Here is a 19,707-nt window from a genome sequence, read left to right as displayed (position 1 = left end):
AAAAAGACTCGGCTCTACTCAGCGGGTGAAGAAGTTTCTAAATGGAGACAGCAGGAACACTGTGGGGGACGTGCGGTAGCCTACGTCACCCACAGTCCAAACACCTGGTCCCCCTGAGACGCCATGTGTTCCCAAATGCTCCACTTCATTATGGCTCCACACTCAGTCCAAACATCCCTCCCCTTCCCACCCACTGTGCTCATTTATTTGGCTACAGCAGGCCCATAGTGGCTCAAATAAGAGAGGATGGCTCCAATGAACTTAGACACAGTACTGACTTTTAAGAACAGGAACCATGGCAAGACATAGCAGGGATACAGGACAAAGACAGTCAACAAGGTAACTGAACAGTCCAGTCTCCTCTATGGGTGCCAACCTTTCAAAAAGCAAAAACACCCCAAGAAATTGAGTTGAGTCATAGAAGTTTAAAACACATTTTGGAGTGTGTTCGAGGCCTTCCGGCTTTTGACCTTTTAGCATGCATGTTATTAAAGACTTTCTACATAACTACAAGGGCTAAAACATTTGTTTAAATATGACTTTCATTTTTAATTTCATCACGTGACTCTGGGAGGAAAAACACCAAATTTTTGCAGGATTCCTGGGAAGTCCAGTTGGAGCTATCCAGACTTAACTGATTTTTTTTAAAACTATTTTTGAGAAAAAGCTTTTCTGTAACAGAACAGAAATTTGCATCTCATGTTAACAGAACGAAACAGATCTGCAAGTGAAGTAGGAAGAACATCACAAATATCTAAGAAAGAGAAAAGAATTGGGGGAAGTGGAGCAGATAAAGTTGTCAAATTATCTGTTCAAGAGCAGGGGTTTCAAAGATCTGGCCCACAGAGCCCTCTCATCTGGCTGCTGGTGCTGCTAGGCTGTCCCAGATTGGACCTGCGCATCATTGTAGCACATACATGCGTAGGGAGCATGGGGCCAGTCCCAGGCATGTACTGCTGGCAGTGCTCCAGGCCAGTCCTGGGCACATGTACACTGAATCTAGCACATGGGACCAGTGTGCAGACTCAATCCATCCTGAAGACTGGCCTAGCACCTCTCATTTGGCTTAAGAAGTTTAATCTCTCTTCCCTAGAACAAGCAAATCATAACCATTAAAGATGGAAGGACAGAACCACAGCAACTGTATTGTGTTTATTTTATTCTGCAATAGGTAGACAATTTACCAAAAATGAAACTGCAGTTTAGCTTCCACATGCCACAGTTACAGTAGACAAAAAACCAGTTACAATGGATCTGTTGACATGCAATAACCACCCTCTTCCCCGTTTAAAACTCAGTATTATTTGTCTATCTACCCCCTATAAAGGGAAGCCAGAACTCCATCCTTCACAGTCAAGTCCTCATCTACTACACCAGACACCTAGGAGCAATACTACTGCTCAGAAACAGATTGTGATCTTTATTCTGAACTGTGCTCACATAACCCATGAAAGGTACCAAGTAATGGAAACTGTGAGAACCGACGACTTTTAAACAAGCAGGCCCTTACCTGTTTACATACACTCTTTCAATTCAGAATAAAATATGTCTGTAAGTATGGACTGGAGGCCTTTGAGGAAAGAAGAGGCCTTAGGAAGAACCCTACACCATATTCAGGATTGTTCAATACAACTTTCAAACGTGTGCAGAAGAGACTGGGTTTCTACAGCCACACCCAGAAGTTGAGCAAGCTGATGCCTCGCTCAGCTCAAGTCTATTGTCTCAAGACAGACAGACGCCTAGAATGCCTGTAACAGGAGCAGCAGAGCTGCACAGAACTGGGAAATTAAGTTTAAATAGCTTCTGAAAGTATTAGCTCTAATTTTAAAATAATTCTCGTTTCAGCTCTTATTGCAGCCTTCATGTCACCTTCTGCATCTGTTCGAGTAACTATTTTTTGAATGGAAATCTAAAGTACTTCATGTTGGGGCACTCGCACTGGATGTTTAATTTCAGAGTTGATTTAGCAATAGGAGAGGGACTGCAAAACCTATTAGCACCAAGCCAGTTAAATGAACTAAATAAGCATCTTCCACACCCTGCTAATTATGCATCCAGGAAATTGTGGCATGAAGCAGGGAACTTTTCCTAAGATTGGCTCCTTTCGGTTGAAGGAGTTAGGGCTAAGTTTGCTCTATATGAGCAAAAGCTTTGGAAGCTAAGTGGCTCCATCAGCTACAAATGAAAACTGCTCTGAAATTATTTTCCTGATCAAGCCCTTAGTAGCAGATAGCAACAGACATCACAACAGCCAGCACATTAAGTAGTGGCCTCCTCAACTAGCCAGCAGGAAATACCAGAGAGGGATAGTGTAAGCCCCGTCTTTGGTGTTCAAATAAAGGTAACACAGAATCACCCATCTGACTCAAATATACTGCCATGATCCTCTTCAAGCATGGGTGACTGGTACCTCCTGAGTCAGGGGGGAGCCAAAAGCCCAATATCCACTCCTATACTTCTGTGCCGCAGCTTAGTGCCCCCCCCCCCCCAACATGCCACTGGCCCACACAGAAAAATTGCCCCTTCCTGAGCAGTAGCGATTCAGTGGCAAAAATCAGAAGAATTAAACTTGCGGTTAGGGTGGTCACCCAAGGAGGCAGAATACCTGGTTCCAATCCCATTACTAATGAAGATTTTATGCCATTTTAAAATATAACTGCTTCAACAAGACACCACCCCACACCATCTAGCAGAAAAGGTACTTGAACCTGTATCTCCCACATTCTGGGCAAAGGCTCTAACCACTAAGATACTGGGTAAAAGGATCCGGGGGAGAGAAGGAGGTTAGATCTGGTCTGAACAGGTCTCCAGAATCAAACCCTACAAGAAACATAGGCATAACGCTTTATAACAAATCACTGCAGTCAGAAATAAGGTGGGTGTGCATCTGCTGCTGCACAAACTTAGGCACTGATGGAATTCTGTAAGTGCCATGAGTTCCTAGATGTTACCCTAAAGCCCAAAAGAGGCATTTAGGGCTCAATTTTCCCTGCAACAAGCCAGATGCCACAACTGCCTTAGCTTAGGCAGCATCTACACTGCAGCAACTTCACGTTGAATTTTGCCATCATTCAAGTTTCACTAATGCAGTCCATGGCAGGTATCATTATGACTTCTATGTACTCCAACCCATGCAATGTGGAAGTTTAATGGAATATAATCAAAACTTGACAGTCTCAAATGCATACTTTCATATAAGAAATTTGGAAAGTTACATGTGTGTGCGCACATGCACTCTTTGCCCTTCTCTTCTGCATTTCTGATTCATAAGAAAGCAGGGTATTAAAATACACAGTAAAAAAAAACACTCCCAGAGGAGCTCAGAGAACAAGATTCTTGAATATGTTCCTGCCCCATGCTTGGCCATATGAACAAAAAGCAGAATAAGTGGGAGGGGAGGAGAGTGATATAATATCTGCACTGGCACTATATGCTGCAACTGCACAGAAACAAGCATTTGTTATTTGGTCAGCTGTAATTTAAGAAGTGAGGCAGTCTTCATCAGAAGTCAGATCTTTCCAAGGCCATGATTCTCAACAAGGGTGCCACAGCACACTAGGGTGCCTTGAGAGTACTTCAAGGGTGCTACATAATGTTAGCACTGAGAAACCTAGATATTTCAAGTAGGAATCCACAGTGTTAAAAGCATTTTAACCTGTTATGATCTTTCCAAGTTCTTTCCAACAGAAAACGTGCTATATTATTTTTCTGACTAAAGGCGAGCCTTTTCTAAGAGGTGCCTTGAGTCTAAAAAAGGTTGAGAACCACTGGACTAGATCAACTGAACAGTATGAAAACACTGTTTTAGGAACCGGTAAAATTTTGGGTAACACCGACCAGAAAACATGCTGTTTATAAACAACGCAGTAGAAAGAAAGACACCATTGTCAGGGTGGAGAAGTCTTTCATCAGCCCACAGTACTGCTGTTGCACATGGATCATACTCACTCTTGGTGTGGAACTCCAGTCTTCGTCAGCAAGGTCAGTACAAAAAACATGAAAATGACAAAAACTGCAAGACCGACCCAAAATCCAATCACAATGGAATCTGCAGAAAAATTAATAAGCCGATTAGTATTTCATCTTTGCTTATAAAAAGTTTCTGACTAGTCAATGTACCGCACACTCACAATCTCTGGAAATACTCAAAAAGAATGAGAAGCAACTGGTTCAGTCTTAACAACATTAAAGCTTGTACTGCATTGAATGCAGAAACACCTTGTTCCTCCTGGCTTTGTAACAGGAAACTTCAACGGTCAGTGCTTATGGTAAACAACTGCCTAGGGTGCTGGGCTCCAGCAGACCTCCTACGCATGCAGCCTCCAGCAAGTGCCCTGCCTTGCCATCATTAATGCCTAATCACATCCAAACGGCAGCTCACAGGCTAATCTGCTATATTTGACTGAATAAGCTGAATTTATTTTGTCCAGGCTAGACAGCAAATAGAGCAATACATGAATGGATTATAAAGCATTATTACAGAACTGGCAGCCACCACTATTACATTACCTAGCATTTTGCATTACAAGAGATTCTGGACATCTTTTATTTGAATAGCTGTTTCATAGTGCCACACAGAGGAATGCCCTTCAGTCATACTAGCACCTTGAAGGGTTAGAGGGGTTGTCTTATAAAATTCTGTTCAGTTTTTGAAGATATAAAGTTCACCTCCTCTCACTTAGGATCATAGGAAAGTAGAGCTGGAACAGATCTCACAAGGCCAGCTAGTCCAGTCCCTTGCTCAAGGCAGGACCATCCTTGACTAATCCATCCCAACCAAGTGCCTATCCAACCTGCTCTTTGGAATTTCCATGGATGGAGATAGCACAATTTCTCTAGGTAACCTGTTCCAATGTTTGACCACCCTCGTAGTCAGAAAGTGCCTTCTAATCTCCAACCAAAGGTTTCCTCTGCTACAGCTTGAAACCACCGCCCCTAAAACTGTCCACTACAGCCACAGAGAAAAGCCCAATCTCCATCCTTTTTCTATTTACCCTTCAAGTATTTGAAAGCTTGAAAATCTCCCTTCAATTGTCTCTCCTCCAGACCAAATAACCCTACATTTTTTAGCTTTTCTTCACAAGTCATACTTTCCTGGCCCCTAATCTTTCTTGTTGCTCTGTGCTGGATTCTTTCCAAATTGTTCATGTCCTCCTTGAAGTGTGGCATTCAAAACTGGACACAATCCTCCAGGTGAGGCCTCACCAGTGCTGAATAGAGCAGAAGAAAAAAAAAAAAAATCACTTCCCCTCAATTAGAAAGTCACACTCCTGTTGATCCAACCTAGTATGCTATTGGCTGTTTCTGCACTAAGAGCACACTTTGTTCACCTAAATTGAAGCTGAACAGTCTTAGGAAAATGTTGGTACCTTTTCCTCACCCCCACAAGCAATGAACACAAACGTTCTTCAGTCTGGGCCATACCCATACTGGGGCAACATGAACTGTACTGTGAATATACTGCTGACCTAAGCTATTATTTGTATCCGTATTTCAGCAGGAATGATTACTAAGACAAGGTTTTTACACTGCTGTGAAGTAGTTAAATCAGACTTACTGTTTATTAAAGCAGCTATAGTGATGGGAAAGGAAGAGGCAGGCTGCTGAACTAGGCTCCCTCCTGCCCACCGTATAGGAGGCCTATGCCTCCTTTGAAAGTATCCCACAGGGCAAGGACTCCATCTTGTAGAGGGAGAACAGACCAGGCCAGGCCCCACAACTAGGGCCTTCAGGGCAGGTACTGGGTCATTTGCCATCACCTCCAGGATAGATACCACTTTCTGGGAACATAAGTAATGGACTGCTCACCTAACAGCACCCTTCACTGTGCTGCACTGAAGGTTCAGTGTTCAAACCCTAATAATCTGGAGAATGGGGAAAGTGCATCTAACAATTGGGTTTACTTCGGTTTAGGAGAGGGTTTTTTTAAAAAAAACATCTTTTCTGATTATGGGTCTTACAAATAGCTCTTTTAACACTGGGTTTTTCTACATTGTTTAATTGCAAAACCAAGCAAGGAAAAAAGTTAAATCAGATTATCAGTTACTTGTACAGGCTCAGTTCACTTCCTTTCATATACATTGTGACAGTCTAAACATGTGGTCACATGCTATTTTCATAGGGTTTGAGCTTCCATTTCATTCAGGGCATAGGACGAGCTGTGGCAGGTTCAAGCCCCACAGGTGGCTGTGACACCCCCTGGTGGCTATGCAGTCCCTGCCCAGCTTAGTCTCTAGTGTAGTCCTCCCCTGATTGCTTGCACACTACACCTTGCTCTTATAGAAAAATTAGGTAAGAAAGGCTGCCCATGGGCCTTGGAGGGAGCCTTAGTCCATGCAAGTTGCCACCAGATCCCTCATAGCCCCCAATAAGCTCAGTTCAACCTGTAAGTTCAACAGATCCTCTCAGCCCATCTGTGCCTCTGCAGGGCACCTATAGCCTTAAAGGCTCACTGTGTGCCCCTGTCCGTCCCTACACCACACCCCATGCCTCATGGGTGTTACTGTACCATCATCATGTACAGTGGACATGGAGATAATAATAAACCACAGTATGAATATGAGCGCGCAGTGTGATACCACGGGGCAAATAATACTGTGGTATGCATCAGTAGATGCATCTCCAGCAAAACCAAGAAGGAAATTCTTCCGCTCTACTCAGCACTAGTGAGACTGCAGCTGGAGTACTGTGCCCAGTTTTGGGCACCACACTTCAACAAGGATGTGGACAAGCTTGAGAGAGTCCAAAGGAGAGCCACCCTTATGATCAGAGTCTTAAAAGGCAGGCCATACAAGGAAAGGCTGAGGGATCTAGGACTCTTCATCCTGAGGAAAAGGCGGCTGAGAGGGGACCTGGGAGCAGCTTACTGCTACACTAGGGAAGTACATCAAGGGCTCGGTGAGCAACTGTTCACCAGGGCACCCGAGGGGAAAACCAGGAGTAATGGCCACTAACTCCTGGAAGACCAATTCAGACTCAACATCAAGAAAAATGTCTTCACAGTCAGGGTATCCAGACTGTGGAATAAGCTCCCTCCAGATGTGGTGCAAATCACCTACCCTGGAAAACTTTCAAAAGGAGACTAGACAGTCACCTTGCTGGGGTCACCTGACCCCAGTTGCCTTTCCTGTTTGGTGCAGGGGGCTGGACCCAATGATCTTCCAAGGTCTCTTCTGGTCTTACAATCTATGAATCTATGTGACTTGTAGGGGTCTTGGCCTTAAGTCATCCTCCTCCCCTTTGCGCTTGCTGGGCCTTTTAGCCCAGACCCACAGTACTGGACCTGGCTTCTAGGCTCCAGCCTCCCTAACCGCAGGTCCCATACCCTGTCAGTCTCTAGCAGTGGCCCCTCCTGGCCCCACCCTCAGGCCAGTTACAACCTCTAGGCTCCCTGGTGCAACTTGCCCCCCCTCGGCTCAGTCTCTGGCCGTGGTCCCTCCTGGGCCAACTGGGTTCTCTAGGCTTCCTGGCTCTGGCAGTCTATAGCCATGGTCTCTCCTTGACCTTTAGTCTTCACAGACATTAGGCTGGAAGGGACCTCAGAAGATCAAGTCCAGCCCCCTGCCCCTAGGGCAGGATGTCAGCTAGGGTCAAAGGATCCCAGCAAGATAAGCATCCAAATGTTTTGTAAACAAGTCCAGATTAGGTGCTTGCACTACTTCTGGAGAGAGTCTATTCCAGGCCTTGGGGACTCAGACAGTAAAGAAGTTTTTCCTTATGTCCAGCCTAAAATGGTCATTGAGGAGTTTATAACCATTGGTCCTAGTTATCCCTAGAGGCACTCTGGTGAACAGGCATTCCCCCAGATCCTGATGCATACCCCTGATGTACTTACAGGCTGCCACCAGGTCACCCCTGAGCCTGCACTTTTCCAGGCTGAAGAGTCCCATCACTCTCAGCCTCTCTTCATAAGGCATATTTCCTGCCCTCTGATCATGCATGTGGCTCTCCTCTGGACTCTTTCAAGCCTCTCCACATACTTCTTGAATGGTAGAGCTCAGTATTGGATGCACTATTCCAGCTGCGGCCTCATCAAGGCTGAGTACAGTGGGAGGATGATGTCTTGAGATTTACTTGAGAAGCATCTATGGATGCAAGCCAGAGTTTTGTTTGCTTTACCAGCTGTGACATCACATTGATGGCTCATGTTCATCTTGTGAAGAATCATGGCCCCCAAGCTTCTGTCAGCCCTGGTGCTAGCAAGTATAGCGCTGCCAAACCTATAGCATGGTGGGGCCCCTCCTGAGCCTGGGCCCCACCCTCAGGCCAGTTGAGACCTCTGGGCTCCCCAACTCTACTTGCCCTCTACTTTGGTTACAAGTTGCTGACCCCACTTCTAGAGTCTCTGGGCTACCAACTCCGAGTAGGCCGTGAGCCTGCCTTCAGGGCTCAAGGCTAAACCACCAGAGCAACTTAAATAAAAACACCTCAGTGCCATGGTGGACCCTGAAACCCTCTCTAGGTTTAACATAAAGAGGCCATCTGCCTGTGTAACTTAGCCTCTCTCTGGCCCAGGTAACTTCCCCTGTTCCCAGGTCTGCAGATCTGCACACCCAGTTCTCCTGTTAGGTCAGGAGCCTTGCTGCCAGGTCTTCCTACCTTTAAGGCTTTCAGGGCTGGACTGCCAGACCAGCTCAGGCTCCAGGTTTATATGGCTCAAGCCCAGCCCTCTTCCCATCACATGAGTCCTTAATTAGCACCCCCTCTACACCTGCACACGTGGGGCAGAAGCAACATTACTCACAGAATTGCATTTAAAAGTGAAATGCCATGTGTACAGCCATTTGCCAGTTGAGTGCTACTTTAACTGCTTAACCACGTTCAAATATTCTTTGAAGAAACCCACATAGCACTGAAGTAAAATTTTATGCTGTTGTATTAGGAATACACCATAATGCCAATGCTCAAGAAAACTTCAAACCGCCAAGAGAGCAAGAGGAAAAAGACAGGCATTTTTCGTGGTATATGTTCATTTTGCTTCATTTCAACTTAACCCCATTTTCCCCTGGACCACGGAATGACCCTCCAATCACTTAAAACAGCCCTCATCTGTAATCAAAGGTTTGCCTGTCTGTCGCATTTGGTGACTGTGCCCAAGAGCAACTTACATTATTTTATTTTACTTACTAGTGAACCTGAAATGTGCAAGAGAGTCAGCTGAATGTAAAAAAGAACAGAAGTCTCTAGGGCTAAAGTGGTTCTCTTTATACTCCTTAATATAGTTAATAAATGCCTAGCCAGATTCCCTTTAAGCAGCCAATATTGAATTGAGTGCCAAATACTGTATTAGATACCTGACTGCTTGAGTAAAACACATCAGTTGCAAAGGATGATCAGGTTTACCATTACCTGTTAGAAGGAGATTATAAACCAGGGAGTTTTTATTTCTAAAATTTTAAAATGCTTGCTTGTTTTTTGTCTGTAAATAAGGATTCTCACCTTACAGAAGAGCTGGAAAAATGGACTAAGATCAAAACAGTACTTTGAGCAGTTGATGTGCTAAAGATAGGGAAAAATGTTTTTTGTGGTTTCAGAGGAAGCCTCTGTTCCTGAAGGATTTAATTTATCAGCACAGACCTGTTACATTTCCCCTGCAGCTTTTGTGTTCTCCCCTGTGAGTAGAAATCTGTGAAAGAGCATGTTGAGGAATATTTAATTGACAGAGAGACAAACACAGATACAGACACTAGTCTAACATAATACTGAATAAATAGGTCATAGGCAAAGATTTGGTTGAGTAGCTTTCAGTCTTTTCTATTTAGCCAAAATTTGGATTTTCGTTATATAAAAGGTGCTAAGCAGCAGAAAAAAATCTGCAATAATGATATAACAGATACTCTTATTTAACATACTCCAATACACAGAAGATTCAAAGCTAAAAGGAAACCCAGTTAAATCAACCGAGCACAAGAATGACAAATGAAAATACTTACACTATGGAAACACTGCGCAAGACTTAAATACAGAGCTACCTTTGTAGAGACGGTCCCCCATGCCTCACTTCAAAGTGCTCATTTTTTAGTTAAGCTTAAAAAGCATACCAAATGTATATTTACAGTCGGACCCCAAGTTACACAGGGGATACGTTCCTGAAAAACACCACCCAAGTTCAAACTGTGTAACTCAAGGCATTAAGTCAGTGGAAGACAGGGTGATAAGGACCTGGGACCAAGCTTTGATAACATTATTTCATAATAAAAGGATATTTAAACACACAAAATAATGAAACTGATAGCTTTATTAAAACCTTTACTCCCAGCTATGTGCTCATACAGAGACAAAGCTTTAGCCTTAATTGCCACACCATCGACAACTGCTCCTTTTCTTTTGGTCATTTCATTGATCCAAAGATTAAGGAATTCCTCAGTTTTATCTAAATGAGGAATTCTAGTCTTCACCACTCTCAAATGCACAGGGGTTGTTGTTTTCACACAGTCTAATTTTTTTGTTCACTTTTTTTTTTAATGGTACGTACAGTCAATTCACTTAAACTGTACTAGCGAGCAAGTGACACAGCACTATTGCCTTCTCACTTTATCAAGGATTTCTATTTTCTGGGTCAGGGTGATAGACTTAAGTGCTCTTTTGAGCACAACAAAGGCTTTCTTTGAGATCATTTTCACAAATATTCAGGGGTTAATGTAACCAAAAATGATGGACAATCTTGGAGGAGACAACAACTGATGCCAACACTATGTAAGTAGACTCCAAATTAACAACTGCCTTACTGCAAACAGTGTAAATGTGAAGCAGGGTATCGCTTAAGTTGAAACACGGTCATGTTATATAAAGCGTGTATACGTGAATGAGCGTAACTCAAAACTGTGCAACTGGGGGTCCAACTGTATAACAAATACAGCAAGGTCACCGCTAGTCCCAATTAAGTTATAAACATACCTACGTACTTCTAGGACCTGAGAGTTGCTACTGTTGTACATAAAAGACATTTCAAGCTGTAAAGCAAGGATCCATTGTGAATATCAGGCTTGTGCAAATAGGGAAGTATTCGATTCAGATTTGGCCAAATCAGAGGACAGTGATTCAATTCGGATCACTGTCCCAATCGGCTTTGGAATATTCAGCCATAGACTATAATGGGGAAAACTGAAATACCTGTAACTTGATCACTTTTTGGCAGATTTGGATGAAAGCAGCACGGACGGTAGCCCCTACTGAGGCCATGAAGCCTGCCAGGTGTCAAGGAGACTGGTGCAGGGGTTTCTGGGAAACTGCACCTCAAGGTTCTGAAAGCAAAAACTCGTGACGTGCGACTGTGGGTTTGTTAAGGCACAGCGGGATGAAACCAGCAGGGCTGGTAGCCTGTAACAGGAGGCCTTCCCAGTGCTCAGGCAGAAACAGCTCACAAAAAGGGACAGAAAGGCTGCAGGCAGAAGCTTACGTGCTGTTTCTACGTCCTTTCACTAGAGCACAATTCGAAGGGGACTCGGGGAAGGATCAGTCACTAGCCAGCTACAGATGTCAGTCTTTCCCCCCTTGCTCCCCCTCCCTCTTCTCAGCTTCTGGTCCCCTGAAAGACGGTCATCTGAATCTTTTTTGAAATCCATTTGGAGGCTCCGAAACAATTCAGAGGGGTTTTTTGGTCTCCCAATTACATTCAGATTTGGTCTCCAAATCAGGCTGAATCTTCTCCGAATTGAATCGGCAACACCCCTAATGAACATGCTGTCTGTGATGCATAAGGGTGTTACCTCACCCTGGAGGGCTGGTATAGGCTACAGTTACACAAGTATTCTCTTGTACATGGCAGGGATCAGCATCCACCGAGGTTTGCCGAACCCTGAAATTTGAAAGGTTACAGAACAGTTGCCGAGACTTTTCTAGTGCTTTGACTATTACCCCATGCTACTCACTCATGGAGGAACTAATGAAAATGCCAATGAACTGTTTGGAAGTAACTACTAAGCTCTGGGTCCTATTGGAAGATATGGGGTTTAGCTTGTGTTCTCATTTATCCAGGTAGAAACAAATGCATGCTGGAGATGAACCCATTGCTGCACTGAGGGTATGGCCTGCAGGGTGCTGCTCTCTTTCAATAGCAGCTGGCTAGGTAGCATTACTGCAGAAAAACACCTGGATGTTGTAATGAATCACAAGCTGAATGAGTCAGCAAGGTAATGGGGGGGGGCGGAAGCCAAAAAACGCCAGTGCTGGAATGTATTGACAGGAGTGTGTCATATACAAGTTATAGGAAGTGATTCAGCATTGATGAGGCCTCACACCTGGGGACTATACCCAAGTTTGGGGTAGCACACTTCATGGAAGAGGTGGACAAAATTGGAAAGAGTCCAAAGCAGACAACTGAAAGTACTTAGGAGGTTTAAGGAACTGGAACTTGTGGTAGAGGTGATCTCTTTTAGATCAACTAGATTTTTGCAAAAGAAAAAAAAAACGTGTTTAATTGCAAGCTTTTGGGCACAAACACCCTTCTTCAGGCATAGGAGAAGAGACTGTAAAAGTTCTCCTAGGTAGAAACTAAAGTTCATATTTCATAGGAGAGTTGAAGGTGTGGTAAGATCTCCTGTCTGGAACAGTTCATTTTATGCAGGTTAGGCTCCAAGAAAGGTTGAAATAGTCTGTTTACCTCAAAGTTGTTTAAGAAAAACATGACCCAAGGAAATGCTGGAAGAAATTAGCTTATTTTGCCTTGAAGAAGAGGTAAAAAGAGAGAGACTTGAAGGAAGATTTGGTAAGAGTCTTCAAACACCTGCAAGATCCTTATAAAAAAAGATGGTATTCAACTGGTCTCTGGTTCCACAAGGACTGGAACAAGTATTAGGCCCATGCAAATAAGGGAGTTGTGTTGTAATAAGAGACACAGTCAAACTATTTCCAATATATAATCTACTAGGGCTTCTCGTATCAAATCTCTATACACTCAATTACAGCACTGTTGGAAAGGTTTCTGTTCCTAAATGTACTTAAAAATCCCTTCCAGGTACATTTTAAAAATAAGGTAAATAAATACATGTTTAGATTCCATTATCGATTCTCTCTCTAAGCTTCTGATTTGTATCGACTTCTGTCCCCACAGGGCTCCTTTCTTTTTCATTATTATTATTATTAGTCTTCCACTGCTGCCTTCACATCCCCCCTTGACCAGAACAGGCTCTTTTTTGGACTTTTACTCAGTTCTCTTCTGCAGCAGTGGTATTTTAGCCATCTAATAAGCTCTTCTTAATCCAGAACACCCAATTTTTGTTCAGATTTTTCCATCTAAATTTTCCTCCCTGTAATATTGCATTTATTTTTCTTTTGCTTTGGAAGATTCTCTCTAGATGACTAAGAGCATATATTTTATTATTTGGGATTGTCCTTTAAGTTATCCATAACAAATGAAATGCAATCAGGACCACCTGTCTCAACACATCAGTGTATTCCAGTGGCAAATACAACCTTAAATCAACTATAATGAGGCCCCAAACAGCTTTACTTTATATGGGGCATTAGAAAGTTTTATTTCACTTCTGTATATTGCCCATTGTCACCCTTAGATCAACATCATCGCTTTCTTATCAAGCCCAGTTCTGATTATAATCATCTTTGACATCAATTAGCATTATCAGAAGCTCCCATGATGTTTAATCATTCGGTATGAGACCTTAAAAGTGCCACTGGGTGTCTAGAGCAAGTTCAGACCTGGCAAAACCTGACATTTCCACTGAAATGAATGGTGTCTTATCTACTTTTCCGCAGGCTTTCAAAGGAAACTTATCCACTATAAATCAAGACTGAATCAGGCCCACAGGATTGGATCCTATAAGTGCATTAGGTAATACCAAACCCTAGGCTCCCCATCCACAAACTTCATATGGCACTGGGGGCAACATTTTGGCATGAGTGTCATAAATTAAGCCTTCCTGAGTGGCACTCCAATCTCCTTCCTATTTGCTGCTCTGTTCCTTGCCCAACCTGCAGTTCTGCTTCCTGCTCCCCATCTCATTTGCCACCATGCTGCCTGCCCTCTTCCGCTCCATGTCAAACAGAGGCTTCCCATCTTTAATTTTAAAGTGATTTAAAGTTAACTAAATTGGCCAATTAAGAATTCAGCAACATAGTCTGACAATTGAACCATCTGGCCTACCATGCCTGTAACAACATTAATTCAAGCAGACTCAAGCAAACACCTGTGCTACTAGACTTCAAGAGGTCCAGAGGCAGCATGCAGAGGCAACAGATTTTCTTCTTGCTACCTGCCTCCCATGTTGCACTGGGCTAATATGCAACTAGAAGTACTAATGAAGCTAATCTCTAAATAGCCTCCTTGAGTTTGGGCTTCAGTTAAATGCATGGATGGAATACAAGTTAGGGAGATTGTGATAAAAAGTGAACATGTTTTATCAGATACTTACAAAATAAAAACATGCTTCATAAATGTTATCACAGACACAGTAACAGGATATGGTTAAGACTAAAGAGCATTTTTGTTATGTTCTTCTTCTTTGAAACTGTTTTGCATCTTCAGCAAACAATTTTTTTTGACACTCAGGAGTCCATCTGTTAAACACATATGGCCCACTTCAATAGCTGCCCAACACTGCAGCCTCTGCTTTTACTCACCAAAATTACATGCCAATTTTTCAGAGTAGGGATGAACATATTCAGAAGTCTTTTTTTTGCAACAGGCAAGAACTTAACCAATACTATTATACAGACATCTTAAACATCCCGTCTTAAACATCCCACCCATCTTGCAGATTATTTCAGGACAAGAATGGATACTGCTGAGCTCTCAAGTTGTTACTGAAAGATTCCCCATGCAAGACAAAGTACAGTTTTAAGGCTTGAGGACCGTCTATGCCACCATGTCATCATTGTTAAGAACTGGAGTAGGGATATGCACTTTCATCAAAGGCTAAAGTAGTTCAGGTCCTGTCCTGCTCTGGGCCAAATAATAAAACAAAACCAAAAAAAGCCTAGAGCCATATAAGATGTAAACTGATATTTTTTTAAAAAGCCAGAGCAAACATGGAGGTCTGCCTCTGATGTACACAGAAGGATTTGCAAAGCACAGGCAGGAGCAAGACAAAATGGAAGAATATACAGCTTTGAAAGTTTGAGAGAGGCTAGAGCATAGTTCCTCCTCCTTCTTTGCTACCTGCGCTCCTTAAATACTTGTTATTAACTGCCGTTTTGTTTCCTTGCTTTCTAAAAGAACTAAATCTACATATTAGAAGACAAACTATTTAGTTGTACATGTACAGAGAAAGTTTTGGTTCATATTTCTGTCGTTCTTCCAGCCTTATCTATTTTCTTCTTCTTTAACAAAATTGTTAAACTGCCCTCAGGGGCCCATATCCAGGATGTCACCGAGAGGATCCCAAAATTTATCCGGCCCTCCAACCACTACCCCTTCCTCCTTCACCACATGGGCACAAATAACACGGCTCTGATCAATCCCAGCCGGGTTATGACTACAGGGCTCTGGGAGCAGGGCTCAGAGGGGTGGGGCACAAGTGGTTTTCTCCTCCACCAGCGCTGCACAGAAGACTGCAGCACTGGTGCCATCGTGAAGGCTTCGGCTTCTTCAGCCACAGTCTGCGCATCAGAGGCAGTGGTTTGTTGGGAAGGGATGGCCTCCACCTCACTGAGATGGGGAAGAAGCTCTTCTTGGCCAAAATGTCTGACCTGCTCGACAGGGCTTTAAACCAAGATCACTGGTTGATTGGCAGATAGCCATCACTGCAAGCCCCACAAGTGTCAACCATAAAAACAAATAAACAACAAAAAAAAACCCAGCAGGTTAGACTGCACAAGGGATCTCATTCCTCTTCCAGCCCAGGGACAGGGCTCTTCTAGGAGCGCAGGGAAGCCCACCACTTCTGATGGCAGGTTTACCAAATGCCAGGAGCCTGGGGAACAAGCAGGAAGAACTGGCCCTTCCGCTGAACAGAAATGACTAGTCTCATAGGGATAACGGAGACCTGGTAGGACTCCACATATCACTGGGCCACAGGTATAAATGACTATACCTTGTACAGGAGGGATTGTGTTGCAAGAAAGGGTGGGGTGTAGTTCTCTATATGAAGGAGCAGTACAATTCCCTACAAGCAGAGACTAGCATCCGAGGAGGTCAACTTGAGACCCTCTGGGTTAGAATACAGGGGGAATGTGGTGAAGGGGATACAACGGTAGAAGTCTGCTACAGACCTCCTAACCAGGAGCAGGAGCTTGACCACAAATTCGCTAGGGAACTGGCAGAGGCTGCACGCTCTCAGTGCATGGGTGTCATGGGCGATTTCAATGACCCTGACGTCTCATGGGAAAAACGCTCAGCCAAATCCGATCCATCACAAAGCTTCCTCACATGCAGCAATAAGCTCTACTTGTCTCAAGAAGTCTATGGGCTGATAAGAGGTAAGGTGCTCCTGGACCTGGTACTGGCCAGAGGGGATGATTGAGCGAGTGGTCTGAGAATCAAAGGGAAGCTGGAAGACGATGACCATAAGTTGATTACTCTCTCTATCCATCGCAAAGCTGGCAAATCAGTCAGCAATGCACAGGTCCTCGACTTTAGGAAAGCTGACATTTACCAGCCCAGGAGGCTAGTTGTCAAGGCCCTGATCTGATAGGGAGGGGAGTCCACCACAAGTGGTTGCTCTTTAAGGACGCAATTCTTGAAGTACAAGTGAAGTCTGTTCCAGTCCATAGGAAAATGGAGCAAAAAAGGGCTGGGCGACCCCCTTGGCTAAATGGGGACATGGACATCCTGTACCCAAAAGGAGAAGCTTATGAAGGATGGAAGTCAGGAAACACCACTAAGGAGGAGCATTTGGCACTGGCCTGCACCTGTAGGGAGCGAACTAGGAAAGCCAAGGCTGAAACCAAACTCAAAGTGGCTACAGGAATCAAGGACACTAAAGAGTCCTTCTTTAGATACATGGGAAATCAGAAAAAAAAAAAAACAAGGGCAACACTGGACCCTTGCTAAACCAAATGGGGCAGCTTATAAACAGACACCCAGGAAAAAGCCAATTTCCTTAATGACTACTTTGTGTGGGTCTTCCACCAGCCCAAGGGGATCACCCTGCCTGACAAGATGCAGGACTACCATGGTAAGGGCAAACACAGGTCCATCATTGGCACAGGTCTTGTGAGGGAACCCCTTGAAGGGCTGGACATCCACAAGTCAGTTGGCCTGGATGGAATGCACCCAGGAGTGCTAAAAGAACTGGCTGACATCACAGCACAGCCACTGGCAAGGATAGTCAAAAACTTGGAGCTCAGGTGAGGTGCCTGAAAATCGGAAGAGGGCCAATGTGGTGCCCATCTTCAAGAAAGGGAGGAAGAAAGATCTGGGGAATTACAGGCCAATCAGTTTAACCTCAATCCCTGGGAAAATCTTGGAGCAGGGGGGGAAAGAAACCATTATCAGCAAGCTAGCAGAAGGCAATATTCTGAGAAATAGCTAACACAGCTTCGTTGCAGGTAGGACTTGCCTGATCAATCTCACTTGCTTCTACGACTAGGTGAAGTACCACCTAAACAAAAGAGAAGTTGATAGCATATTTGGACTTCAAAAAAGCCTTTGACCTGGTGTCCCATGATATACTTATGGTAAAATTGGGGAACTGCGGCCTTGACAACCTTACAGCCCAATGGCTGGGGAACTGGCTCTATGGTCGGAACCAGAGGACGATTCAGTTCCATGGACTATCACTATGGCGCAATGGTGACCGGTGGCGTCCCCTCCAGGGCTTTGTCCTTGAATCTGTACCCTTTAATATATTTAAAAGTGATCTGGATGCTGGTGTCAGAAGCAGATTGGCTAAGCTCACTGACAACACCAAACTATGGGGAAGTGTGGTCACACTAGAGGATAGGCTGGCAATCCAGGCTGACTCTCGACAGGCTCACAAGGTGGACAGATCAAAACCTGATGGCATTCAACACGGAGAAATAATGCAAGGTGCTCCACCTCAGGTGAAAAAAACTGCATCATACTTATAGGCTCAGCAATGCTACACTCGCTACACCACAGACTGAAAAAGACTTGGGGTTCACAATTGACCACAAGCTGAACATAAAGGCCACCAATGCAATGCCGCATCAGGCAAAGCAAATAAAACTCTGGTTTGCATTTACTGATACATCTCAAGTGAGACCCAAGAAGTCATCCTCCGCCTTGTTTCCATTTGCACTTTGTTCGGCCTTGGTGAGGCCCCAGCTGAAGTACTACACCCAATTCTGAGCTTCACACTTTAGAAAGGTCCTGGAGAAGCTTGAGAGAGAGCCCAGAGGAGAGCCACATGCATGATCAGAGAGCAAGAGAACAAGCCCTATGAGGAGAGGCTGAGAGCCATAGCACTCTTCAGCCTAGAAAAGCTTAGGCTCGGGGTGACTTGGTGGCAGCCTATAAGTACACAAGGGTTGTGCATCAGGAAGTGGGAGAATGTCTGTCCACCAGGGCACCCCAAGAGTAGACAAGGTCCAAATGTCACAAACTCCTGGAAGACCGTATTAGGCTGGACATATGGAAAAACTTTTTTACTGTCCGAATCCCCAAGGCCTGGAACAAAAACCTACCACCACCACCAGAGGTGGTGCAAGCACCTATTCTGGACACTTAAACACTTGGATATCTATCCTGCCAAGATCATTTGACCCCAGGTGACTTCCTGCCCCTTATGCAGTGGACTGTACCCAATGATCTTGCAACGTCCCTTCCAGCCCTAATGTCTATGAAATCATTCTGATACTGGAATAGTTAAGTGCTCTTTTTTTTTTTTTTTTTTTTTTGGTGACACAGACCATCATCTGCCTATTTGAGAATTTCTGCCTACACAGACGACTCATGCATTTGATTTTAAATGCAAAATTACACCGCAAACTTGCATCCAAGTACCATGATGTGTGTAGCAATGCAGCTGGTTTCATGGTTCTGCAAAGGAGACATGGGTTCTACTCCTTGCTGTAACTGGAGTGAAAAGCCTAGGACACAGTTACAATAGTAAAGACCTTCATCTATCATTCCAGAATACTCTAGTCCGGACCCAACAAGAGGTGGGAAAACTCAGTCCAAACTCTGGCTCAGAATCAGGCTGCAAAGGATTTGAACTCAAGCCTCACACAACTTGGTTGCATCTCAGCCCCCTGGTAAAGGGAAGGGACCTTCCTTTTTAGATTCATCAGTGATGCCCTATTCCTTTAAGATGCATGCATTTCAGAAAGTGTAAGACAATCTGTTGCCAGAATCTCTTTATTTGAGCTTTGGCAGAAACTAATAGCAACAGAATCAAACACCAAGTCATTAACTCATGAATTCAATCCCTAGCCAGCTATGAACTCCTTCCTAACCTCCCCTTTTAGGAAAGGTCATCATACTTTCATCCCAAGCATAGCACAGCAACTGTGCTTGAGGCATTGGCTCAAACATCTTTGCTTGGAGACTGACAGGGAAAATTATGCCCTGTTGATTTTGCTAGATCTTTCAGCAGCCTTTGACCCAGTTGACGATGAAGTGTCAATAAAGCATTTACCCAACCTGAAGAGTATTCAAGGACTGCTCTGAAACTATTCCAGTAAATTTAGGTGCTCCAGAATCTGCACCAACTCCCAATAGCTTTCCAGGTGCAATTCCAGGTGCTGGTTTTAACCTGTAAGGCCCTAAACAGGCCATATATACACTTAAGAGAACTCCCCTGTATCCCAAACTGATCCCCAAGGCCAGCCAAGAGCAACCCTTTTAAA

The 19,707-nt window shown here is 44.1% G+C and overlaps 1 protein-coding gene across 2 annotated transcripts in view; it reads right to left on the bottom strand.

Moving 5' to 3' along the window:
- Nucleotides 1-19,707, bottom strand: part of MRAP2 (melanocortin 2 receptor accessory protein 2) — a 53,500-nt gene that overhangs the window by 8,302 nt on the left and 25,491 nt on the right. For both annotated transcript variants that reach the window (XM_090035922.1, XM_090035914.1), the window contains exon 4: nucleotides 3,949-4,048. In XM_090035922.1, the coding sequence (XP_089892048.1) occupies nucleotides 3,949-4,048 (100 nt within the window). The remainder of the gene's footprint in view (nucleotides 1-3,948; nucleotides 4,049-19,707) is intronic.

The sequence above is a fragment of the Crocodylus siamensis genome, chromosome 1, assembly GCF_052110815.1.
Source record: "Crocodylus siamensis isolate JL-2025a chromosome 1, ASM5211081v1, whole genome shotgun sequence".
NCBI classification, from domain to species: Eukaryota; Metazoa; Chordata; order Crocodylia; family Crocodylidae; genus Crocodylus; species Crocodylus siamensis.
This window is presented reverse-complemented; position numbering and strand designations above follow the sequence as displayed.